The following is a 27,117-nucleotide window of genomic DNA, read 5'->3' as shown; positions in this document are numbered from 1 at the left end:
TCAGAGCCAGATCGAAGCTCCTGCGGTGGACAAATGGTTTAAGCGCTCGGAGGAGACCTGGAACGGTGCCCATGTGCACCTGCAACGGGCCTTGAGGCGGCAGAAGGCGAGCGCCGACCGCCACCGCAGTGAGGCCCCGGTATTTGCACCGGGGGACCGGGTCTGGCTCTCAACCCGAAACCTGCCCCTCCGCCTTGCCCGGCCGGAAGCTGGGTCCGCGGTTTGTGGAGCCATTCAAAGTCCTGAGGAGACTCAACGAGGCATGCTACAAGTTACAGCTTCCCCCAGATTACCGTATTAATCCCTCGTTCCATGTGTCTCTCCTCAGGCCGGTGGTGGCTGGTCCACTCCAGGAGTCTGAGGTGCGGGAGGTTCCTCCACCCCCTCTGGACATCGAGGGGGCCCCGGCGTATGCTGTTCGAGACGTCAGGCAAGGGGCCTTCAGTACCTCGTGGACTGGGAGGGGTATGGTCCGGAGGAGAGATGCTGGGTTCTGCTCGAGGACGTGTTGGATCCTTCAATGCTGCGAGAGTTCCACCGTCTCCATCCGGATCGCCCTGCGCCTCGCCCTCCGGGTCGTCCCCGAGGTTGGTGTCGACATGCGGCTCGTCGGGGGGGGGGGGGTTACTGTCACAACTTCCGCCGAAGTCGGTCCCTCTCCTTGTTTGGGCGGTGTTCTAGCCATCGCTGATCCAATTTTCATTTTCCATTGGTTTTGTCTTGTCTTACATCACACCTGGTTCCAATCTCATCAATTACATGCTGTGCATTTAACCCTGTTTCCCCTCATGTCCTTGTCGGTGATTGTTTGTTTGTATGTGATGTGCAAGTTATGTTCTGGTGCACGACGGGTTTTGTACCCACTTGTATTCTTTTGTATATTTGGGTTTTTGGAGTTTTGTGAGCACTTATTAAATGACTCCGTTTATACCAAGTTCGTTCTCCTGCGCCTGACTTCCCTGCCACCAGCACGCACCCATTACAACAATAAATGCAGCCCCTGGACATATAGTTTGCAGCAGTTTGGCCCGCCTAACTCATTGCGAAATGTGTGAAGACCATTTCTTCCTAACAAAGACTGTAATTAATTTGCCAGAATTAAACATAATTATGACATAACATTGAAGGTTGTGTAATGTAACAGCAAGTTACGAGTTGCCACCCGTTCTGAAAAAATACAGAACGGTTCCGTATTTCACTGAAAGAATAAACGTTTTGTTTTCTAAATGAGTTTCCGGATTTGACCATATTAATGACCAAAGGCTTGTATTTCCGTGTATTTATTATATTATAATTATGTCTATGATTTGATATTTGATAGAGCAGTCTGAGCGGTAGTAGGCAGCAGCAGGCTCGTAAGCATTCGTTCAAACAGCACTTTACTGCGTTTGCCAGCAGCTCTTAGCAATGTTGAAGCACAGCGCTGTTTATGACTTCAAGCCTATCAACTCCCGAGATTAGGCTGGCAATACTAAAGTGCCTATAAGAACATCCAATAGTCAAAGGTATATGAAATACAAATGGTATAGAGAGAAATAGTTGACACATCATAATTCCTATAATAACTACAACCTAAAACTTCTTAATTGGGAATATTGAAGACTCATGTTGAAAGGCCCTTCCAGCTTTTATGTTCTCATGTTCTGAGCAAGGAACTTAAACGTTAGCTTTTTACATGGCACATATTGCACTTTTACTTTCTTCTCCAACACTGTGTTTTTTGCATTATTTAAACCAAATTGAACATGTTTCTTTATTTATTTGAGACGAAATTGATTTTATTTATGTATTATACACTGCTCAAAAAAATAAAGGGAACACTAAAATAACACATCCTAGACCTGAATTAATGAAATAATCTTATTAAATACTTATTTCTTTACATAGTTGAATGTGCTGACAACAAAATCACACAAATAATCAATGGAAAACCAATTTATCAACCCATGGAGGTCTGGATTTGGAGTCACACTCAAAATTAAAGTGGAAAACCACACTACAGGCTGATCCAACTTTGATGTAATGTCCTTAAAACAAGTCAAAATGAGGCTCAGTAGTGTGTGTGGCCTCCACGTGCCTGTATATCCTCCCTACAGTGCCTGGGCATGCTCCTGATGAGGTGGTGGATGGTCTCCTGAGGGATCTCCTCCCAGACCTGGACTAAAGCATCCGCCAACTCCTGGACAGTCTGTGGTGCAACGTGGCGTTGGTGGATGGAGCGAGACATGATGTCCCAGATGTGCTCAATTGGATTCAGGTCTGGGGAACGGGCGGGCCAGTCCATAGCATCAATGCCTTCCTCTTGCAGGAACTGCTGACACACTCCAGCCACATGAGGTCTAGCATTGTCTTGCATTAGGAGGAACCCAGGGCCAACCGCACCAGCATATGGTCTCACAAGGGGTCTGAGGATCTCATCTCGGTACCTAATGGCAGTCAGGCTACCTCTGGCGAGCACATGGAGGGCTGTGCGGTCCCCCAAAGAAATGCCACCCCACACCAAGACTGACCCACCGCCAAACCGGTCATGCTGGAGGATGTTGCAGGCGGCGTCTCCACGGCGTCTCCAGGCTCTGTCACGTCTGTCACAAGTGCTCAGTGTGAACCTGCTTTCATCTGTGAAGAGCACAGGGCGCCAGTGGCGAATTTGCCAATCTTGGTGTTCTCTGGCAAATGCCAAACGTCCTGCACAGTGTTGGGCTATAAGCACAACCCCCACCTGTGGACGTCGGGCCCTCATGGAGTCTGTTTCTGACCGTTTGAGCAGACACATGCACATTTGTGGCCTGCTGGAGGTCATTTTGCAGGGCACTGGCAGTGCTCCTCCTGCTCCTCCTTGCACAAAGGCGGAGGTAGCGGTCCTGCTGCTGGGTTGTTGCCCACCTACGGCCTCCTCCACATCTCCTGATGTACTGGCCTGTCTCCTGGTAGCGCCTCCATGCTCTGGACACTACGCTGACAGACACAGAAAACCTTTTTGCCACAGCTCGCATTGATGTGCCATCCTGGATGAGCTGCACTACCTGAGCCACTTGTGTGGGTTGTAGACTCCGTCTTATGCTACCACTAGAGTGAACGCACCGCCAACATTCAAAAGTGACCAAAACATCAGCCAGGAAGCATAGGAACTGAGAAGTGGTCTGTGATCACCACCTGCAGAACCACTCCTTTATTGGGGGTGTCTTGCTAATTGCCTATAATTTCCACCTGTTGTCTATTCCATTTGCACAACAGCATGTGAAATGTATTGTCAATCAGTGTTGCTTCCTAAGTGGACAGTTTGATTTCACAGAAGTGTAATTGACTTGGAGTTACATTGTGTTGTTTAAGTGTTCCCTTTATTTTTTTGAGCAGTATATTAAGTTAAAATAAAAGTGTTCATTGTTCATGTGTGTTGAAAAATCATAATTGGTCGACGTCTACTTCAAAGCCTCTCAATGGCCAATACAAACTATCAGCAGTCCAGGGTTTATATACATAATTGATTGCCTCCCACATTAACAGTGCTGTTGACAGGTCTGGGATCTTCTATACTGTGACTTGTACAGTGTACACAGATTCATGTCATTCAAACCAGGCGTGTGTGTGTTGACATGCAAATGACTTGTTATGAGTGCAGAATGATGTGCAAATATTGATAAAAGCAGCACGTGAATTCTTCATATTATATTTTGGAGAAATTATATTTCATTAATAGTACACTGAATTGCTGTTTAACTTCAAATTAAAGCTGCAATATGTAACCTTTTGGAATTCTCTACACTACACTTGCTTGTTGTCACATAAACTGAAATTAAGCGAACTATTCGATTTTTTGGAACCAGAAAACGGCAGAGAGATTTCTGCATAGTGCATTTTTAAAATGTAATAGCCTACATTAACATTTCTCAGTAGGCAAGGAGACATAACGTAACAAGCCATTCTATCCCCACCATAGATCACTGACACAATAGGACTAATGTAATCACTGTTAGTGATTCACTGATAAAATAAGAGTCATGTAACTGCTGAATCAACCCATGTCATCAAACATACTAGCACTGCCAGTCAGTGTACAATAGGGTAGAGTACATAAGAATACTGATGTACCAGTTCAAATACCTGACTGTTATTTGATAATTAGCCAGAAACAATAGGCTCACACCCAATGGTGCTTACATAAAACAAGTGTCAGACCAGTTCCTTATCACAATGACTAATATGACTAATATGAAAAGAATGCTACCAAACAAGCTGCCTGTAGTAGCAGAGCAGGTCAGAAGTTGCTACTTATTGTGAATGGATAAAACAAGCTTGCCCACACTGTTTACATCATTGAGAACATCACATCCAACATGATCCATAATGTACATAGAAACATATAATAACCTATAAATAACACAACTACCATTTGAAGGGAAATGCTACTAAAGAAGTTACATAAATTACAAACAGATATCCACATGGCTGTAAACAATAATACTCCAGTATAGTTGACCCGCACTTGGCATCATCAGAATGTAAGCCTGGGTTCCCGCTGTGTCATCTCTTCCACCTCTTCTGGGCTGAGCTCATTACCTCTCAACCTAGAGAGAAAACAATTATTCACTTAACTCTAATTTACAGTCTTTGGAGTAGAGACCTTCTTAAGTGATTAGAGATCCAATCTTCACATGTATGGGGAGGTATGGGGGAGGCATAGGAGACTACAGCATACTGTACTGTATGTATAGGACATAACACTTTTAAATTACATTTCTCAGCCAGTATATAACTGTCTTAATGATCAAAGCATTATGTTAACATACCACACTGCCTTCACACTAGTGTTGCTTTCAAGAGCCAGTATTAGACACTCCACACCTGTTCTTGTGATGCAGTTTTTGGTTAACCTGTGGTGGGCATGAGAGAGCAGAGTGAAAGATGTGTTTAGCACAATCACAAATGTATAGCACAACCACAACTTTCAAAATGTCAGTTGGGGCAAAACGGAACGTGGGTAGCTGCAAAGTCTTTTTCAGTATTCAGGATGTGGTATCAATATACTCACCACAGCTCCTCTAGCGTACTGTTCTTGATGAGTGGGGCAAGAGCACATGCTCCTGCACTGCCAACACCATTGTCTACCAGGCTGCCATGAAACATACATCTCACAGTAAGATTTATTCCTATGTTTAAGTATTTTAATGATAACAGGGCTGTCTGGACATATAGTTGCCCATGATAGTATGGATGTGTTAGTAATGTTCATGTTTCAACCTATCATTAGTCTAACATTACCTGAGCCACACCAAGGTTTGGCTGTCCTTTAGAGCATTGGCAATGGCCTCTGCACCTTTATCACCTATTTTATTTCCCCAAAGCCTAAAAAACAGAGAGGATTAAAATGGTCAACCAGATATATTATTACAGCATTGTGATAAAACAATAAAAAAACAACTTTGTAATTCTCAGAGAGATAGGGTAGTCTGCTTCCCACCCCAAGAACTGTAGTGACCGATTGAACCTCAGTCCCTCCGCCAGTTGCCCTGCCCCTGCTGCTGTGATGTTATTGTTTCCCAGCCTGCAATGCAAAGTCAGAGAAAGTGTTCGATTGAATATGGTTTTAGCGATTGCTGTGTGAGGTAACATTGTACAGTATCTTATATGGTGAGAGTTGAAAAATATCCTCACCTTAGAGAGAGAAAATTCTGTTTCATCTTCAGGAGGTGAGCGAAGCACTCTGTGCAGGCATCAGTTAGCTTGTTGTTGAAGAGCCTTTCAGAGACATTAATCAAGATCAATAAAGGTAATAACCTCATCAGTTTTCTTTTTTACATCTGCATATTTGACATAGAACGTTTAAAGCCACCATAGCCTAGCTATAGGTCACCTGACAGTGGAAAATAGATTTGGCCATACTCACGCAATCTTCTGAAAGTGCTCACACTGGATGCCTTTTTCAATCAATTTACGGATTCCCTCATCTGATATGTTATTGTGTCTCAGGCTGAGGGAGTGAAATAAAAAATGGTCTTATTATTAGGCTTTAGTTTAGTGTCCTGTGTCTTGTGTCTTGTGTTACTGGCACAAGGTAACATGTTTATGCTAAAATAATCCCATAGTGAGTGCCATAGTAAATAGCATGGTGAAGCTTTCCACACTTACTATACAGAGTGACAGACATGCAGGCAAGGCAGCAGCTGCTCCACCCCAACGTCTCCTACATAGTTGTAGTCTAGCTGAAGCCCCACAGGGTTCCTAAGGTGCTGGAGCACGTAGGCCAGCGCAGTACACTCCACAGGGCCTATGTTACAATAGGTCAGCTTCAGGTGTTCCACCTCTAGCTTAGCCATAGTGTCTCTGGCGATCCTGCTGTCCTGCATCTCATGGATGCACTTGATGAGCCACACGAAGCCCGGCATGGCGTGCATGCTCTTCTTCTCCCCCTCCACGGGCCGAGGGATGGATTTAAAGTGCTTCTGCATACCTTTGGACAGGCACGTCACCACCTGCTTGGACTTCCTGTCCAGAGTGGGCCCAGGGCAGGAGAGGAGCAGCAGGCTGCGGTGGCGCTGAGACAAGAGCCCAGACACAAAAGTGGCTGTTATCTGGAGGTTGGGGGTCTCTGCTGCCGTATTGGCCTCCTTCAAGGCCCCTTCTTGTTGGATCAAGCAGTGCCCCAGACACATCCTGTGAAAGCCAGGCTGTGGCTGCCTGTCCTGCAGCTGAAAGAGCTTAGGGATGGTGGAGCGGTCCAAGTTATTGTTCAGGACAATGTAGAGAGCAGCAAAGAAGCACTGCATGGTAATGTGCAGGAACTCGTAGTGTTTGCAGTTAGTAGCGGAGGAGAGGTCTTTACTACGAATGAGGAACCCCATGCAGATATCTTCCTCGGTCACCCCACACTTCTGTAGCTCTGTGCCTGTGAAGACGTAACAAGAGGCCCCTAGGCCCTCCATGGCTAGCTGCCCCAGATGCAGGGCAGTATCCTGGTGCTCCTGCACCCATCCTATCCCCATGGTGTTCCTCTGAGAGGCCCGGCGCTGGAAGAAGTGCTGCAGGATCATGAGGTAAACATCTGTGATGGTCTGGGGACTGGCCTCTCCCTCTCCACAGCCCAGCAGCTCCTTATAACACTTGGACACAATCCAGCAGAAAACCGGGATGTGACACAGGCCCAGTAGAGCTGTGTTGCTTCGTAGAGACTCCAGGACCCTGGTGGCCACCGTCGGGTCGCGATGATGCTTCCTCACGAAGCAGTCGATCCCGCCGGGCGAGAAGCCTTTCAAGAGGAGTTCCTTGCGAAGGTACCGCTTCAGGTTGGGTCCCACTGCCTCTGGCCGGCTGGTCACCACCTTAGGATGAGGATAAACTTTATTGTCCCTGAGGGGAAAATTGTCTTGATACAGGAACTGCTTTATACATAAACACTATACATTGCCTAGTCGACACATACACAATACATACATTGCACATAAAAATCCTACACATCTCATTTAGCCGTATACATAAAACATACCTTCCTCACCCCCTTCATGAGGGATCCCTGCAGCAAGTTGAAGAGCAGGGTGGGGACTGGGGCACACTGGGTGGGGCAGCAGTGCCTCTGCTCTGAGTCTGAGAAGCTCTGCATGAGCTCGTCCAGGCCGTCGAAGGTGAAGAGGATGAGGTGCGGATGGTCCAGGATGAACTGGAAGATTCGGTCCTGGTCCCCGTCCGGCCAGCAGCAGTGCAGGAACAGCAGCTCTCTGAGAGACAGCTCCCTCTGCTCCGAGCTCAGCCTGCGACAGCTGAAGGGAAAGAGGAGGAAGAAATCATGTAGAGCCGCCCCCCTGGCCCAGAGGAGGTGCAGCCTCTGGAGAAGGGTGCTCTTCCCACTGCCTGCCTCCCCAGAGACTAGCACAGTGTCAGCCTCCTGGTTCAGGGTGCCCACCAGGCCCACCACGTCCTCCAGCCCCAGAGCACCAGTCTGGGGCTGGGCCTCACTGCCACCCTGGGCAAGCTCCAGCTGAACCTCTGTGTAGATGTCTTCTAGAGACAGACTGCTGGTTCCTCCATACGTGCTGAGGAAATGTGACTGGGCTGACACAGTGCTGCGCAGCTTCTTCTGATAGGACAAGCACTCTGCAGCAGCACACAAATAATAAGAATGTTTGAAATATACAGGACATCATAGCAAACAATATAATATCTAAGAAGTATTAGTGTAACAGCTATGTGTTAGTGCTGTATGCAAACGACTTGCAAGTAGCCGTGTGACTTTTAGTGCTTTGTGATATAATACAGTACCTTTGGGAGGAGCCTCTTGGATAGATGGTGAGGGATGGTCCTCTGTTTGCTGAAAGTATTGCAGTAGGACCTTTGCTGCAGGCTCCCCCTTTGATCTGACCTGGTCCAGTAGACGCCTTGCCTACATGACAAAGAAGTCAATTAATTCACATTTACCCCTACTATCTGAACCTAAATAACATGTCTAATTACTAAAAAGTCTAGGGACAGCATGACCTGTTTAGATTCAAATATGTGCAAACTGGAATTTAATTCCAAGAGGGACAGGGACGTTGTGTAATATCATTGTACTCTACATCATACCAGGCATGTAGATATAAATAAAGCTGTTATACTGGTCTCAGGGTGCGGTTGGTTACCTGTTGTGAGGGGGTGTACAGAGGTAGCTGTACTTCATCGCAATCAGATGGTGTAAAGCTGCCCGTATGCAGCAGGACCTCCAGAGCTCCTTCAATACGGTCCCTTAGCCTCCTCACCAGACCAGGCCTGTCTGTCTGTAGGGTCTGGATAGCTGTACCATGTAGTTCTTTTGTATCATCTCTTGTATTTTCTATATCGGCAGTACGACAGTTTCCAAAAGAGAGGCCAGCTCTTTGGGCTTCAGGGAGGACCTGGTTGAAAGCAATACAATTAAATAAAAATGATCTGTATCTATGTAATGATTTGTATCTATGTAATGATCTGTATCTATGTAATGATCTGTATCTATGTAATGATCTGTATCTTTAATGATCTGTATCTATGTAATGATTTGTATCTATGTAATGATCTGTATCTATGTAATGATCTGTATCTATGTAATGATCTGTATCTATGTAATGATCTGTATCTTTAATGATCTGTATCTATGTAATGATTTGTATCTATGTAATGATCTGTATCTATGTAATGATCTGTATCTATGTAATGATCTGTATCTATGTAATGATCTGTATCTATGTAATGATCTGTATCTTTAATGATCTGTATCTATGTAATGATTTGTATCTATGTAATGATCTGTATCTATGTAATGATTTGTATCTATGTAATGATCTGTATCTATGTAATGATCTGTATCTATGTAATGATTTGTATCTATGTAATGATCTGTATCTATGTAATGATCTGTATCTATGTAATGATCTGTATCTATGTAATGATTTGCATCTATGTAATGATCTGTATCTTTGTAATGATCTGTATCTTTGTAATGATCTGTATCTATGTAATGATCTGTACCTATGTAATGATCTGTATCTATGTAATGATCTGTACCTATGTAATGATCTGTACCTATGTAATGATCTGTACCTATGTTATGATCTGTATCTTTGGGACATGGCAACTGATTTGTATCGTTCAACATTTTTGCCTAGTGGCTTTTTACTAAGACGATACGTTAGGAACACCTGCTCTTTCCATGACATAGACTGACCAGGTGAATCCATGTGAAAGCTATGATCCCTTATTAAATCCACTTCAATCAGTGTAGATGAAGGGGAGGAGACAGGTTAAATAATTATTTTTAAGCCTTGAGACATGGATTGGGTTTGTGTGTGCCATTCAGAGGGTGAATGGGCAAGACAAAAGTTTTAAGTGCCTTTGAACAGGATAGTAGGTGCCAGGCGCACCGGTTTGAGTGTGCAAAGAACTGCAATGCTGATTTTCACGCTCAACAGTTTCGCGTGTGTATCAAGAATGGTCCACCACCCAAAAGACATCCAGCCAACTTGACACAACTGTGGGAAGCATTGGAGTCAACACGGGCCAGCATCCCTGTGGAATGCTTTTGGCACCTTGTAGAGTCCATGCCCTGACAAATTGATGCTGTTCTGAGGGCAAAAGGGGGTGCAACTCAATATTAGGAAGGTGCTCCTAATGTTTTGTACATACATCAGTAATGAGTCTGTTCAAAACATGCTCATACATCCTTTAGAACGGCATCACCTGTGAAGAGCTGTGCCTACATATCTTACCTGTTTGAAAGCAGCCAGGAGCAGTCGACAGGTCTCATCTCCCTTGGTGTACACCAGATCTAGTAGCACCCTTGTGTTGGCACACAGAGTACGGCCTGGTACCCGTACATTCTGGTAGTCCTCCCAGAACAGCATGCCCCGGGACAGGAGTAGGTCCAATACACTCTCCAGACCCTCAGAAGAGCCACCACAGCACAGGGCACGCAGAAGCTCTGCTCTCTGCCTCAGGACCAGCTGCCGGGCACTCATACAGATGTAGGATCTTAATTTGAGCCAGTTTGCTACAGCAGGAAAATAATCTTGCAGCAACAGGAAATGTGAATTATTATGTGGATTATAATGGACATTTTAGTGGGGGTTGTTGAATGTTTTGTTAGGGAAAATCAAGTCTAAAAATCCACACAGGCACAGTTTCAAGTCTGACACCACATCATGCCACACTCACATGATTTACTCTCATTTCCTCTGTGATGTCAAGGAATAAAAATACATTCATCACTAAAAAGGAAACGTATGAACACAACCCAAAATTTATCACAAATTTCAGTACGATTGACTTGGAAAAATACAGATAAAGTCAAACAAGTTTAGAGAAGGCAAAGAGATTACAGGTTAATCCAAAACGTGATGATAAACCTCAAAGGCAACTGTGACATCTGCATTTAACTTTACATCTGTAATAGACCATGGATAAAATTGGAACTTACGTTTCAGCGGGAGATGAGTCTGATTTCTTCAAGATCATCGTCTGTCTACTATAGTCCTGTGAAACAGAATGGTCCACGCCAATGGTACAATCGGAATCGTCAACTCCTGTCTCTCTTCCTCATTCCACAATTCCTCATTCCGCTAAATTGCCCGCTGTAAATTATGGCTTTTTCTTAAACCATTTAAGAACGAATCTATAAACATATTAACTTATTATTTCAAGGTGAAGCATTTGCAAGTTCTCTAAAAGTATTGTATTATTGAGAGCTATTGAATTATGACAAACCACATGTGCATGTACCGTTTATTTACAGGGAAAGTGAAAGTGACATGTCAATGAAACGTTTAGAATTTGTTTAAATACTGTCTCTTTATTCCAATGATTAATGTCCCTTCAAATAGGTCTGTTAGAGCCCCACGTTTTTTGCACAAAAAAATAAATAATAAAAACAAAAAAATATCAGTTTGAAAATGTGACAAAGCGAAAATGTTGAGTTTCCATAAACCTTGCGCGCAATGTAGATATCAAAGAACGCGTAGTTCCGGGGTAGAGTAGTGGGTGAAACCATTCACTTCAGGAAAAGGGGAGATATAAATAAAGTTTCATTTCATTATGTGTTGCTGAATTCATAACAATGTTTGCTACCATTGTAGTAAGGTTGGCAATACGAGAGTTCTTCGGACTTACCATTGTTTTTGTTTGGGGGGGGGGGGGGGCGTGACCCGGATCTACAAGATCAGCCATCGCCGATCACCGGGAATACAGCAGTGCTCCAGAGAAGAGGACTACACCTGCCGTCAACTTCATGAGACAGTCAATTTAAATATTCGTCATGACATGTCCACACCAAAAAATCCAGGTACTCTGGTCAAGCCCAATGGTGATCCACCACTTTTACTGGTGAGTGAGGACTTATAACCTAGGGGAGTTAACTGTGATATTGTAACCCCCAGTATTGGTAGGGGGGCTCAGATAGCTAGAATGGTAGAGCATAGCTTTACCGGGAGTGCTGGTGTGACGTCAGTAAATGAACAAGAGGATGTTATTGATCAAAAACATGTCAGAGTGATGGAGATGATAAATACTCCAATGGTGATGAATACCTTATGCAGCAGAGTGTTATGCTTGATTTAGTCAAGCAGAGTGGTCAAGAGATTGGTCACAGTATTGTTTCAAGTCTGTCAGCAAGTAATATCACTCCATCCAAGGTAGCTGCCGACACTGTCCCAGTGTGCATGCCAGATTGGTCCAAGGTTCACTTTGTCATGAAATCTGACATGTGTGAGCCACCCACTTTCAGAGGTGATGGAACAGATAAATGTACTGTGTATGAGTGGCAGGAAATGATGAAGACTTACTTGGTAATGAAAGGTCACAAAATGCCAGAGCAAGGTAATGAAATCATGGAAAGGTTCATAGAGAGGAAAAGGATTTAGTCAAGATAGGAATCCTCAGCAACCCCCTTGTAAACATCAGCAGAGACCCTGAGATTATTTTCAGTATTTTGAAGCAGCATTTTGGTGAGATCATCTCCTCTACTACGCCACTTCAAGGTTTTTATGAAACCAAACTTTATCACGGGGAGAATAGCTTAGACTACTGGGTGCGCCATAACCGAGTAGCAGATCTAGCTAATGAATGTCTACAAAGACAGGGCAGACAGATGGATGACGTGGGTCATGCGGTCGCCATGATATTTGTGAAGCACTGCCCCAATCATGAACTGTACACAGCATTCGGATGCAAGCCTAGGGAGAAATGGACAGTGGGTGAAGTTCAGGAATTGATAGACAGCCACCAAAATGACAGATGTGCTACAAGGAGGAAGCAAAACAGCAAAACATATTGACACTACAGGAAGACATCCAAAAAACAGAGGAGAGCTGAGAGCACCTCGTCCTTAGCTCAGCAGTTCAAGGAGTTCCGAGTGGCAATGATCAGGTGACAATAACAAAACCTGTAACACTAATAGAACAGTTTATTATAAACCAAAACGCTGCTCGCCCCGCCCACAAGAGGGCCCCGCAGAACTGTACAGCTGTCTCCCTCCTTCCCATGTGCTATATGTAAAGATGTGGCTCACTCCACTCGGTCCCACTGTCTTAATGACCGCCTGTGCTTCAAATGTCATAATCCTGGCCATCAAACCATAGACTGCCCACAAAAGCAGGAGGTTAGAAGAGAGGTACCAGTCGGGCAGCGGCCACAAAATCAAGGTCCAGCTTTAAACTAATAGGTGCAGCTAAAAACTATAAATGAAACTGATCCTGAAATAGAACTGTCTTCATACAAAGAGAAAAATCAAGGCAACACAAATGTGATATGTCAACGTATTCAGAGAATAACCAGCAATGAAAGTCTGTTCTATGCACCAGTGACTGTGCAAGGCTCAGTAGAACTAAGAGGACTCATTGATAGTGGGTCAATGGCCTGTATGTTAAGTGAATCTGCTGAGTAATCATTGATTCGAAAACATGTCTTAACTGAAAGCTCGAAAATGTACACTTCTGTAGTACTCGTGGGATGTGGAGGGCAACAGGTCAATCCCAAATCTGAATATGAGCTCCATATCGAATGAATGAACTGCAAGATGCTGGTGCCAGTCTTAGTTGTGCCAGGGCAAACTGATGACGTGATCATTGTAACAAATGTACTGAAACGTCCTCCATCAACTAAAAAGTACAGAGGGATATTGGAAAGCAATATCACAACCAGTCAATGGCCTTTTTGATGAATCAGATGCACTTTTAAGCATACTGGAAAATGTTGACTGTTGGCAAGGAAGTAAAATGCCTGAAAAAAAAGTTGCCACTGTTGTTCTCAGCTGGTGTGTGACACTATTCACAAAACATGAACACAGTCTGGGGCAAGCTGAAAGGAAAATGGCCCTTTTCCATTGGCAGTACTGTTATTGTAGAGCCCACAACGTCCCGAGCAGCACAGAGGAGTGTGTTAGTGGGTCGTACTGTATGCCCACTGTGGGGTGACAAATGGATCCCCATGAGGTGGTTAATCTCCAAGATCGCCCGGTTACACTGAAGTGTAATGCAAAACTGGCAGATGTATACCCCTGTATAGCATTGGAAGACCTGGAGTTAAACAGCAGCTGCTGTGGTCAATGTGATGCAAACAAGATGTTGCACAGAATGTCATTGGAACCACGACTGAACAGGCAGAAAAACGCTCCTATGCTGATGTGTTGAAAGACATGGGTCTGACTGATGTTGACATTGCCTCCTGTGGAGTATCAGATGAATGGAAACACAAGATGGCAGACCTGGTTGTGAAATATGACAGCATATTTTCCAGAGGGAAATTGGACTGTAGCAAAGCAAGAGACTTTGTGCATAGAATAAGACTGAAAGATGAGAGGCCTTTCAGACTTCCTTACCTCCAAAAAAAAGTATTTATATTCATGTTGCTCAGAAAACTTGAGGGGCCAAATAAAACCACAGCCAGTTGAGTAACCCTGTCCTAAATCATCAAATGAGAAACATGCAGTTTGAAGTAATTTGCCAATGGATTGGGAAAGAAAGATGCTACGTCCATGGCAATAGATAAACACATGATTTGTATCTGGGTTTTGCATCCCTAAATATATTGTGACATTTAAATTGTTTTCACAGCCCTTTAAGTAATGACAATATGTTTAAACATTTTATTATATTTATAAACAATAGTGTCACGTCTGCTCCCGCTTTCCCCTTCCCCTGGCGCTTGAGGGCGCCAGATTACCCTGCATCACACGCTCCTGCCATCCATCATGCACACCTGCCTTCCCTCGTCACTCGCATCAGCGTTATTGGACTCACCTGGACTTACTTATGTTTATTTCCTCCCCTATATTTGTCTGTTCCCTTGCTCTGTTCTCTACTGCTGCATTGATTGTCTTTTGTCTTTTTATTTGTTTCTGACGCTGTTCCTGTCTCGTCTCTGTCAGTTATTTATTAAATGTTTACTCCCCGTACCTGCTTCGTCCCTCCAGCGTCATTCCGCGTGACACAATAGTATGAATAGGATGTATACATACATGTAACGAAGTGAATGCAGCATTACTGCAAAAAAGAGGCAAGTGAAAAGGGGAGAAAGTAGAGAACATGTCGGTCTGCCCTATATTAATCACCAAAATACAAATAGGAAGATTTGTTCTATTTGAAATGTTCATAAAGTTGGGAGATGTCCTTTGTCACCAGGGTGTCTGGGATTATCTGTAACACAAATGTTTGTATTAGGAGTCCTTATAACCAGTGTTGTGACGTTGTATTGATTAATGTGATGACTGCTGCTCATCGAATGATTAACGGTTTATAATTACCTGATTAAATTATTCAGGTAATTATTAACTCATTAACCTGTGGCACCATGGGAAAGTTTGGTTTTATTGACTTTCTATTTCCCAAATTAACTCAAAGAATATCAGAATATTGATTTTACAACAGTCGCTAATTAATCAATTTGCTCTACAGTCTCATTCTGAATGTCACATAATCCGGGAATCTGCACAAACCAAAGTCTCATTAAATAAATCTGTACCCCACCAATTGAGTTGATTATTTATTTGCTAACAAGCTAAAATGATAATATAAGATACACAAACACACAGTCTAGGCTATTGATTAGAACTTAGTACGATAAAACAGGTCCCTAGCTGGCCAACACAATATGAGAAGTGTTACACAAAATGGGGATTTCAAAAGAGAGAGAGTGCACGAGAGAAAAAGACACTTGGGTGCATTTGTCAGCTATGCTTATTTTAACCCTAATCTTGCCCCGAACTGCCGCTCTTATGGGTCAGAGTATAATGATGTAATTACGTGTTGAAGGTCTCCGATGGGTGTCTCTGCGTGGACGGGATTCCGACTTCTCTGATGACAGTCCATCTTCGGTTACCAGGTGTAACTTTCTGTTCTCACGATGTCAGTGTCCTTTCTCTTAGTAGTCTGTTTCCTTGCCCTTGCTCTGAACAGGGGTCTTCGGAGGAGGGCTAATCAGCTGTGTGGATGATCCCAGCGTGGGAAGGAAAACAGTGTAGACACACTATTCCTTGGAGAGTGGTGACCGGGTGGTCCTACTTGAATTCACCCCCTTTAGATACAGCTACTCGTCTGTAGCATAGGTTGTTAAAAGGTTCCTTTGTCTTCTTCAACCTCGTGTTGCGTTTTGGGTTCTCTGACCACTCAGACCTTTGCTGCAGCTCAGGGTCCTTAGTCTAATATGTTAATTCTTAACTCACATGTTTTATACCCTCCGGTCAGAAATGGGCGTTTCCGCCTTTAGGGCAATTCTCTGGGCATGACGAGGCAAGGTCTGGAGTGACTCAGATCCAACCTAGACAACTAACTTCACATTTAATCTTTACAAAAACATTCTCTTTGATCTGGACATTTTCCACACAACGTACAATATGCAAACAGTAGGCACATACAGTTGAAGTCGGAAGTTTACATACACTTAGGTTGGAGTCATTAAAACTCGTTTTCTAACCACTCCACAAATTTCTTGTTAAAAACTATAGTTTTGGCAAGTCGGTTAGGACATCTATTTTGTGCATGACACAAGTAATTTTTCCAACAATTGTTTACAGACAGATTATTTCACTTATAATTCACTGTATCACAATTCCAGTGGGTCAGAAGTTTACATACACTAAGTTGACTATGCCTTTAAACAGCTTGGAAAATTGCAGAAAATTATGTCATGGCTTTAGAAGCGTCTGATAGGCTAATTGACATCATTTGAGTCAATTGGAGGTGTACCTGTGGATGTATTTCAAGGCCTACCTTGAAACTCAGTGCCTCTTTGCTTGACATCATGGGAAAATCAAAATAAATCAGCTAAGATCTCAAAAGAAAATTGTATACCTCCACAGGTCTGGTTCATCCTTGGGAGCAATTTCCAAATGCCTAAAGATAATGCGTTCATCTGCACAAACAATAGTACGCAAGTATAAACACCATGGGACCACGCAGCCGTCATACTGCTGTCACGACTTCCACCAAAGTCGGCTCCTCTCCTTGATCGGGGCAGCGTTCGGCGGTCGACGTCACCGGCTTTCTAGCCATCGCTGCTCCATTTTTCATTGTTCCATTTGTTTTGTCTTGTTCCCTGCACACCTGGTTTACATTCCCCAATCACACTGCATGTATTTATTCCCTGTTCCCCCACATGTCTTTGTGTGAAATTGGTTTTGTTATGTGTTTCATGTGTACGCGCCAGGCTGGGGTTTTTCCCGTTATTCCATGGTTTTCACGAAGGCTGTTAATTGTATACATTTTGGGCATTTTTTGTGACTGGTTCGCGCCTTTGCACTTTTACCTTCGGCTAGAGGTTTTGACCCAGTGGCGTCTGTTTGGTTTATTGCCTCTGCCTAATAAAGTGTGCGCCTGTTCACAACAGCTCTCCTGCACCTGACTTCTCCACCAGTAGCGCACACCCTGACAACCGCTCAGGAAGGAGACGCGTTCTGTCTCCTAGAGATGAACGCACTCTGGTGCGAAAAGTGCGAATCAATCCCAGAACAACAGCAAAGGACCTTGTGAAGATTCTGGAGGAAACAGGTACAAAATGATCTATATGCACAGTAAAATGAGTCTTATATCAACATAACCTGAAAGGCCACTCAGCAAGGAAGAAGTCACCGCTCCAAAACCGCCATAAAAAAGCCAGACTACGGTTTGCAATTGCACATGGGGACAAATATCGTACTTTTTGGAGAAATGTCCTCTGGTCTGATGAAACTGATATAGAACTTTGGCCATAATGACCATCGTTATGTTTGGAGGAAAAAGGGGGATGCTTGCAAGCTGAAGAACACCATCCCAACCGTGAAGCACGGGGGTGGCAGCATCATGTTGTGGGGGTGCTTTGCTGCAGGAGGGAGTGGTGCACTTCACAAAATAGATGGCTTCATGAGGGAGGAAAATTATGTGGATATATTGAAGCAACATCTCAAGACATCAGTCAGGAAGTTGAAGCTTGGTCGCAAATGGGTCTTCCAAATGGACAATGACCCCAAGCATACTTCCAAAGTTGTGGAAAAATGGCTTAAGGACAACAAAGTCAAGGTATTGGAGTGGCCATCACAAAGCCATGACCTCAAGCCTATAGAAAATTTGTGGGCAGAATTGAAAAAGCGTCATGACACCAGTTATGACACCAGTTATGAAATTGACTAAATACTAACATGTACTGCCATGCAGTTAAATACTATCACACGCATAACACATAAACAAAACAATTCATTTGACTTCCATTCTTCTTTCTGTCTCACAAAAACAGCAGGTAGATAACTTATCCTCATAATATGGAAGCATTGAATTTCAATATACTGGACTTCATTTCAACATATTTTTGTGACTCAATTCCCACCGTTAAAACAAACAAAACCACATTTTTAGGACTCACATCTGACACCAGCATGGCGTGGGCAAGAGTGTCAGTTATGGGTCCCGCTGACCCAGCAACTGCAGGACCTGGGGACCCGGGGGGTCCAGGCAAGACAGGCAGACCCTACCCCACAAAAAACACAAGAGAAGACATCTTGATTTTTGTACACTTCATTTTGACCCATTCTACCCCTCACCTTCCCATGCATGCAAATGGTCCCCAGTTTGATGTTGTAATACAGTTTGTGTTTTCAGTCAACTTGCTTGGTAAAATAAACATAAACTGCTGAAAGATGTCGTAAAGGACAACAAGGACGATGAGGAAATATATGTCCTTGGAGTGAAGAGAAGTGGACCCACCAGAAAAGTCTCCAAGGTAGGATACCCAGAAGAAACCACAAAGGTATGAAACAAAGAAAGTGAAATTGCTAATTATACATCATCGCAGTGGCCCATAGCCTTTCCACTGAATTCACAAACAGGTAGGCACTACTACTTTGTAGCTCAGCCCCCTCAATGTAGCTGAAATATGATTGGTCTCAACTGAACACTTTGATGTCAACAACCCTGTTTTTGTTGTTGCGTTAGGGTCTTCGCAAGTTGCAATGTGTTTGCAGGAGCATATTTTGGCAGACTTTTGAAAATGGCCATCAAATGATTGGGGAGAATGTAGATCCAGGATGCAACAAGGGGCCTGGGGGGCCCTGGAGGTCCACTGAGGCCAAACTGTTCCTCACCATGTCTGAGGGGCACTGGAGGTCCACTGGGGCCTGGCTGGCCCTCGCAATATCTTGATGGGACTGGAGGTCCACTGGGGCCCGGCTGGACCTCGCCACATCTGGAGGGACTGGAGCAATGTGCAAAAGGACTATTGTTAAGTTACACTAATAGGCTATCAAGAAAGATCTGAAAGATTAATATCAAAGGTGAATATTGAATAACAAGGCAAAAGGCATTATTCTACACATAATCAGAGAGGGAGAAAGACATTAACCTCTACCAAAAGAGCAACTTCTAGCTAAAGAAATCTATTATTGTGCAGCGCTTCACATCTTTTTGTAGCGGGGTGTGTAATTGTCGGCAGAGAAGTCAGGCGCAGGAGAGCAGAACTGGGTAATAACCGGAGATTTATCAAGCAAAACCAACGGCATCCAGAACAACAAGATAAATGGGCACAAAAATAACCCGTCGTGCGCTCACGGGGAACGTGCACAAGCACTACAATAAACAATCCTACACAAAGACATGGGGGGGAACAGAGGGTTAAATACACAACAAGTAATTGAGGGAATTGAAACCAGGTGTGAGGAAAAACAAGACAAACCACATGGAAAATGAAAAGTGGATCGTTGATGGCTAGAAGACCGGCGACCGCCGAGCGCCGCCCAAACAAGGAGAGGACCCGACTTCGGCGGAAGTCGTGACACTTTTTCACACAATAAAGAGTCATTTCAGGGGCCGGCCTACAATGTCTATTCAATTATATCAAGTAATAATTTCATTGGAAAATTTAACAATAACAAGATATAATGAGACAAAGATTTAATTCATTTACACATATTAATTTCAAATTTGAAGTCCCCTGCCTTTGCCAGTATGTCTTTCAGCTGTCTCTTTCCAAAAGATGATGGTCTCTTGATGGTTAACTCCAGCCCCAGACATCTAATGACAATGGTCCCCACCTCAAAAGAGCGGTAGGGAAAACAACCTTTTCCACCACATTCATCTAACAGGGAAGACACAGGGAGCTTGGCATGGATAACATACTGTAGATATCAAACATAAAATGTTACATACTAAATTACTGGTAACACTAAACAATAAAATTACATTTCGTCTGCAATCTATTCATGTGACTAAATGTATCTGTAATCTATTGATGTGAGTAAATGTATCTGCAAGCTATTCATATGACTAAATGTATCTGCAATTTATTGATGTGAGTAAATGTATCTGCAAGCTATTCATATGACTAAATGTATCTGCAATCTATTCATGTGACTAAATGTATCTGCAATCTATTCATGTGACTAAATGTATCTGCAATCTATTCATGTGACTAAAGGTATCTGCAATCTATTGATGTGACTAAGTGTATCTGTAATCTATTGATGTGACTAAATGTATCTGCAATCTTCATGTGACTAAATGTATCTGCAATCTATTCATGTGACTAAATGTATCTGTAATCTATTCATGTGACTAAATGTATCTGTAATCTATTCATGTGACTAAATGTATCTGCAATCTATTGATGTGACTAAATGTATCTGTAATCTATTCATGTGACTAAATGTATCTGCTATTTGCTATTGTCAGAAAGGAAATCACTATAAACATACTACATTTAGAATTGAAGCCATCTTTAACTGCCTAAACTAGATCTGTTCGGCTCCTCCGACCCTCCTGTGGTCCAGTTGTGTTTACACCTATGAACATTAAAATTACATGGTGCAGAATGACACTTGACATAATATAGGACAAGTATAATCACCCACCAAATTATTATTATTATTATTACTATTATTGTATGTATTTATGGTAAATATGCTAAGGAAAACAAGAAACACAGCAAACACTTTGTCTGGCTTTTAATCTGTTTTTCAATTGTACTTTACCTGCAAAGGAAAGACCAAGTTTGCATGACAAACTGTTGCGCTCCACTAGTGGCCAAGTGCTGCACATATTTTTGTTCTCCATTCTTCTTCAATATGAGGACAACAGCTTCCACCCAAGAGCCTCAAAATCTGACAACTTAATAAGAAGAACATTTATCAAACTACATGAGGAACCAAACATTACATTTTATAAGAACTAGTAAATTGTACACTTTTTATACTGAAAACAAATGACTAATTACATTTTCTGTAACTCAATCATTCTGTTTTAGTAATCTCTGAACCTACATTAACCTCTTCTATTCTTTCATACTTCTTATCTTAAACTATATGAGATTCTAAAACTAACAATTGTTATCTTACCCTATGTGAGGTTCTGAAACAGTAACATTTTATTTAAGCCCACACATATCAGGGACTAATTAACAGCTTTGAAGTAAGAGCCAATAGCTGCAAGGTCACTGGTTCAAACGACTGGAGGGTTGCTGAAATACAATTCAAGTAATACCTAATAAGGGTCCAATAAACTACAGATGAAACACTTATAAACTACAAATTAGTGGCTTAAAATTGTGGGCTAAAATATAGTGTTAGGCTGCCATCCTACTCTGACCTGGGCTTTAAATGACTTTATGTGGTCATCAACTCTTCTTGCCCTAATGTCTTCAGTCATCTGTCCTTTATCCCTTGACTCCCTGAGCTCCTCAGCCATCTTCTGGAATTTCCTCCCCTCCATCTCACCTAAACTCCCCCGTCTGCCATGGAGGGTTGTCAGGTCACCTGAAATGACAATATTGTTTACTGATGTCAACTATAACAGAGGATATTGTGGTGGTGAAAGTGTTGTGAGCTATTGGCTTACTTGAACAGTACAGCATCACCTTCAAACTACTCATGCTCACCTACAAAGCACTCAATGGACTGGCGCCCTTATACCTTACTGACCTTCTGCACTCCTACATTCTGACCTGCTCACTACACTCCTCCACTTTTTAGCAGTGCAGCCCTCCAAAATAGCTCACAAAAATGTCTAAAAACTGTCATGAATCTCCAGTTTATTGTACAGATTCGGTGGTACAAGACAATGGGCACTCTTGCTCCAGAGCCACGGGACACAGTTCTACCGTGACAGAGCTAAGGCGAGCACAGCATGTTGTTTCACTATTTAATCAGATATTTAAATGACTAACAGGTCAGATACAGTAGGTTATAAACACACAATAATGTACGTGACCCATGACTGTATCAATATTATAAAGATATTATAGTCCACATATAAGATTATCAAATAATATATGATAATATATGCCATTAAGCTGACACTTTTAAGCGACGTAGTCACGCGACTTGGTCATGTGTAGCTTAACCTCTTTCTAAATATGTTGGAAAACAAATTGCTTAATGTAATGAAGACTACATGTGTAATAAAACAAATCACTTTTAAATTATTCTCTAATTAAACATGACGGAATACCCATGTCGACTGTTTTATTGGTGTGACATGCATCACCTAACTGATTGTGCCCAGGTGCATCTCGTTATTGGTGGGTGAGGTTTTACCCATCAATTTCCAGTGTTTCTCAGTGGCCAGAAGATTCCCATTAAATGTAAAGGTTGGCCTGCCTTGAGAAGACTAGAGAAGTGAAGGTGACTTACACCAAACTTCCAGTAACGGCAGCTTGGTAGTTGAATCGTAAGTATGGCAAAAGTATGACCTTCAGCCAGGATCAGCTCTCCTTCTCCCTGGGCACGCCTCCCTAAACGTATGACGTTTGTATATATTGCTGTTTCTAATTTAAAGCGGAAGCTAATAAGTATATATTGGTGATAAGATCATAGTATGAGTGTTATCGCTGAAGATTGTGTGATATTATTGCAGATCTGCTGTCTATTTCAAATCTATCTCAGGCAGATACAACAAACTGTTCACTTTAAAACAAATTAGGAAACATGGTATCACTTTGTACTTCCATAATAACTGCTATGTAACTGCTATGTAATTACAGTCTAGCAGTATTGGTTATTAGATAACAGTATAACTCCAGCCAACATGTTTCAGAACAATGTTGATACTGCATTTATTATTGTGTATTAGTTATTTATGTTTGAGGGCAGCTTGATGTAGTGTGACTAGATACACTCTCATTATTACTTAAAGTAGGCATCCATCTCACAACTGCTAAATGATTATGGATTGATAAGTGATTTGTAGTGAACCGCATAGCTTTAAGCAATAGATTTCTGAATAGATTTAATTGATGATTCAAACATTGGACCTCATTCCTGTAAATCAATCATTAATGTGCAAAAACCTTCCTCAATCATGAATAGTTATTGTCAGAAGAATCCATTTTCCTCCTACCCCTGGGCGAGATCATGCAGCATCATAAAGTTCACTTCCACTGCAATGCTGATGATAGTCCAGATGGCCATTTGATTAATTGTTCAGCAGTCTATGACTTGGGTGACTGGAGTCTTTGACAATTGTTTGAGCCTCACTCTGACACTACTTAGGGTGTGAATTTGAACATAGACATAATCTACAACAATATGCCAGTAAAAAACATCAGTTATAATTTCCTGTCCTGCACTGAGGAAATCTAACAGTTAAGGGGAGGAGTGTGTGGGCCTAGAGACGGGTCAAATTCCTCTGACAACAAGGGGGCGGGATTGCATACAAAATAACGGGGCACACAAAGAGTTTAGGGGCGTTGGTGGTTTTGCTCTGAATTTCGTCAAGGAAGTCAAAAGTAGACTATTTGAAAGATTATCGAAGATTTCAGAGATCTTAATAACATCCAACAGTTATGGCAGGTAAAACAAATATCATTGCATTGCATGGTTAGTAAAAGCAAGACAATCTGGACTCTGATCTGCATGTTTGCTTTAAAAACAAACACTATCTTTTTTGAGCCTTCCTCTGACAATACTTAGGGTGTCATTTTGAACACAGACATAGTCTACAACAATATGCCAGTAAAAACCATCAGTTAAAATGTCTTGTCCTGCACTGAGGAAATGTCATAGTTAAGAACTTTTGCATGTGAACAGCAATCTGCACAATATGCTCTTCCCAAAGAACATTTCAATCTATTCGATAAATTGGATTGTATTGCAGTAGGTTCAACAGTCTATTGCAAGACTGTTTACTCAAATGTTCTTTTCAGATGAAGAGGCCGTGCCCGCTGCAGAGGGTCCTCTTGTCGCAGTGACATTTCAGAAAACTCCTCACAAAAAACAGAAGTACCTGGAGTCTGAACCCAAAGCATTGGGGGTAAATCATCCTGAGCAAATAAATGAAGTGTGGTCTGTGTAGTCTGGCAATCCATTTAAATGTCACTATAATGTATTATGATCTATGAAATGTTATTTAATGTTATTTAATATGTAGCTCATTTTACTTCACCCCTCTCTCCTCCCCCCTCAGGTGACTCAGATTGCCCTCAGTGTGTTCTATATCAGTTCTGTCATTGTCATTCTCACCAACAGCATGAGCATGGTGGTTGAAGATTTAATACAAATCATTGGATCAGTGTTTGTGAGTGGCCACCACACATGTGCCCCCTGCACTCACTTGATTGATATTAAAAGACAAGCAAATGAAAGAGTTGAGTGTTGAGACTATGAGTATGATGTGACTTTTACTGTTGTATTCTCTACAGGTGATCATAGCTGGTAGTTTGGCCATAGCTGCACAGAATCTCCATCTTCCCACTGTAAGTTATGCAATTTGTAGGCGTAGATGTTCTTTGACAAAACAAGTGAGATATACTTTATCAGTGGCATTTCTTCTGCTCTCAGCTGCTCTCTTCTCCCCCCTCTGTCTCAGCTGAAGGCCTGTCTGGGGATGCAGGTAGTGGCCTGTGTAGCATCAGTGATCAACTTGATCTTCTCTGTGTCAGACCTGGCTGGACACGGATACGGTAATGGCTGCTGGGTATACGTTGAAATCAACAGCACTGATCACAACGATACTTGCTATTCAATCACTGTGAGTATGTACAGACAATATGTCAGTATGTGTTTGAAATACTTCAATGTAAATCGACATTGAAAAAGGGGATGTTCAAACAGGGATGATCATATTGGATGATAAAGTGGGCTGAGATTAAGAATGTCCTATCAAATGTCACATGCAAATATTACAAGTTAAATGCGTAAAGAGGAAAATATGTCATACAATAGGAATAAACACATGAAACAAAGTACACATTGCTCCAATTCTTGTCAACAGGCTTCTACTGGACATTACCTTGCTGAGTTGGTCCTGATAAATACTGCTCTCATCGCTATCTCTGTCACGCTCGCTGCCTACTGCTGCAAGGTGATCAATTGCTGCTCCCCAGGACAACGAATGGTGAGTCAGTGTAGAAATGGAACCTCTAAAATCAGAAACGGACTGGCCAGAGGTCAGTTCTGGTAAATACCAGACGGATCCATTGGCCAGTGGGACAGTCTAAATTGGGGTTTTATCACAGAATTATCATGATTTGGCTTATAATGGGAACGACAAGGGAAAGAAAATGGTCTAGTGAGTTGTAAATTACTAGGTCAATTTCTGGTCCCATGCAGTCCTTGCCTTCCTACAACAGACATCACCTTGAAATGCAAAGTTTGGTTGAAGGCCTACCAATACTATGTCTGTGGTGTGTCTAGAATGGGGTAGTGGCCTGTTCTCATCGTTCAAATATTGCATTTGACCAGATACTGAACAGAACATCTGAATTATAATCAGTGATTGAATGTTGTTATAACATGACGGTTATAAACTCTTAATTGAGTGTGTGAGTTCTATCTTCCAGCCGGTGATCACAGTCCAAGTCCCTCCTGCTCAGCAATGAGGAGAGATACAGTTTGAGGACCAATCAAGACAAGAGATCCGACCCTCTCACTAACCAGCAAAAACATGTCTTAAACTTCCATCAACTAAAATATTGTAGGCCTATATATCTATACATACACTGAGTGCAGAAAATATTAAGAACACTGTGCTTCCCACAGTTGTGTCAAGTTGGCTGGATGTCCTTTGGATGGTGGACCCTTCTTGTTACACAAAGGAAACTATTTAGCGTGAAATACCCAGTAGCGCTGCAGTTCTTGACACAAACCGGTGCGCATGGCACCTACTACCATACTCCATTCAAAGGCACTTAAATCTTTTGTTTTGCCCATTCACCCTCTTAATGGTACACATACACAATCCACATCTCAATTGTCTCAAGGCTTAAAAATTATTCTTGAACCTGTCTCCTCCCCTTCATCTACACTGACTGAAAGGGATTTAACAAGTGACATCAATAAGGCATCATAACTTTCACCTGGACTGACCTGATCAGATCATGTCATGGAACAAACAGGCGTTCATAATGTTTTGTGCACTCAGTATAAGTCACCTGATGGATTTCTTTTTGTAATTAAAAACTTTGATACGATGTACCCTAATGTGAGTTACATTTTATTAGGGGTCCTAGCAGGTGCAGCAACACCTATTGTTTTGCTAGTGTTCTTATTATATTTCCTGGGTCCTCCTTCTTTTGGTCAATATCTCCACAACCAATTGTTAAAAAGTTGTAAAAAACAACAACAACAAAAAACAATAAATGGCAGGTTGGTAGAACCCTTATATATGATCTATGGAGGGTTTGTAAATGGCTTTCAATTCACCAATAAAGTATATCCATAGGTTTACAACCGGCTAGACAACTGTGTGGGTTAGAGCATGGTGCTGTCAACACTAGGGGGTTGGAGTTGATTCACACATGGGCCACATACTGAATGTATGTATCACTGGCAATTGTAATATAAGTGATTTTCGATATACGTTTTTACCAATGACCATATCATTTTCGTATGGTATCACAATGTAAGAACACAATTCAATATCATTCCCATTATTTCAATGTGCATGTACAGTGAAAAAGTAGGAGTGGCTGGAACATGAACGTTATCCTATTGTTTCTATTCATTGAGCAACTAGCTCTCACAGAATCACATCAGAATTGGACATTCGTCCATATTTCACAAACATCAAATTTCGAAGTTGGTGAAAATGTCAAATTTCAAAGTGTTTAAAGTTAAGTTTCGGAATGAACTCTCAAATCTTTAGGTTAGGCATTAACTCTGAATGGTTAAGGTAAGGTGTAAGGTTTGGGATAGGCTTAAAACTAAATAAAACGTTCAATCGCTGGATTTGAACA

General features: G+C 42.3%; 2 protein-coding genes across 3 annotated transcripts; one reads left to right on the top strand and one right to left on the bottom strand.

The window, feature by feature from the left end:
* Window positions 1-2,932: 2,932 nt before the first annotated feature.
* On the bottom strand, window positions 2,933-11,610 carry LOC106587579 (nucleotide-binding oligomerization domain-containing protein 2). Of its 2 annotated transcripts, XM_014176101.3 has the most exons (13): window positions 10,916-11,610; window positions 10,209-10,507; window positions 8,610-8,861; window positions 8,251-8,371; window positions 7,481-8,085; window positions 6,127-7,316; window positions 5,885-5,968; window positions 5,653-5,736; window positions 5,459-5,542; window positions 5,260-5,343; window positions 5,030-5,110; window positions 4,788-4,871; window positions 2,934-4,565 (listed from the first exon to the last, which is right to left on the bottom strand). In XM_014176101.3, the coding sequence occupies exons 2-13, from the start codon at window positions 10,455-10,457 to the stop codon at window positions 4,493-4,495; spliced, it is 2,991 nt and encodes a 996-aa protein (XP_014031576.2). In that variant the 5' UTR covers window positions 10,458-10,507; window positions 10,916-11,610; the 3' UTR covers window positions 2,934-4,492. The 2 variants fall into 2 exon arrangements, with proteins under 2 accessions (XP_014031577.2, XP_014031576.2); XM_014176102.3 differs by having other exon boundaries at window positions 2,933-4,565; window positions 10,209-11,610.
* An 11,971-nt stretch (window positions 11,611-23,581) lies between these two features.
* Window positions 23,582-26,356, top strand: LOC123730769 (membrane-spanning 4-domains subfamily A member 4A). Its single transcript, XM_045708598.1, has 7 exons — window positions 23,582-23,734; window positions 24,088-24,194; window positions 24,348-24,458; window positions 24,583-24,636; window positions 24,750-24,911; window positions 25,155-25,277; window positions 25,723-26,356. Exons 1-7 carry the CDS (start codon window positions 23,728-23,730, stop codon window positions 25,759-25,761), a joined length of 603 nt encoding a protein of 200 aa, XP_045564554.1. The 5' UTR covers window positions 23,582-23,727; the 3' UTR covers window positions 25,762-26,356.
* Window positions 26,357-27,117: the final 761 nt, after the last annotated feature.

Source organism: Salmo salar, chromosome 26 (assembly GCF_965601325.2).
Source record: "Salmo salar chromosome 26, fSalSal1, whole genome shotgun sequence".
Classification (NCBI taxonomy): domain Eukaryota; kingdom Metazoa; phylum Chordata; class Actinopteri; order Salmoniformes; family Salmonidae; genus Salmo; species Salmo salar.
The sequence above is the reverse complement of the archived record's forward strand: the minus strand, read 5'-3'. Positions and strand labels throughout refer to the sequence as shown.

Coding starts and splice junctions, on each gene's coding strand:
- LOC123730769 (XM_045708598.1), top strand. Junction 24,637..24,749: donor AGAATCTCCATCTTCCCACT/GTAAGTTATGCA, acceptor CCTCTGTCTCAG/CTGAAGGCCTGTCTGGGGAT. Junction 25,278..25,722: donor GCTCCCCAGGACAACGAATG/GTGAGTCAGTGT, acceptor TCTATCTTCCAG/CCGGTGATCACAGTCCAAGT.
- LOC106587579 (XM_014176102.3), bottom strand. CDS start 10,457: ATGAGTGCCCGGCAGCTGGTCCTGAGGCAGAGAGCAGAGCTTCTGCGT. Junction 8,372..8,609: donor TGTACACCCCCTCACAACAG/GTAACCAACCGC, acceptor TTTGTCATGTAG/GCAAGGCGTCTACTGGACCA. Junction 5,344..5,458: donor CGGTCACTACAGTTCTTGGG/GTGGGAAGCAGA, acceptor TCTGTTTTTTAG/GCTTTGGGGAAATAAAATAG.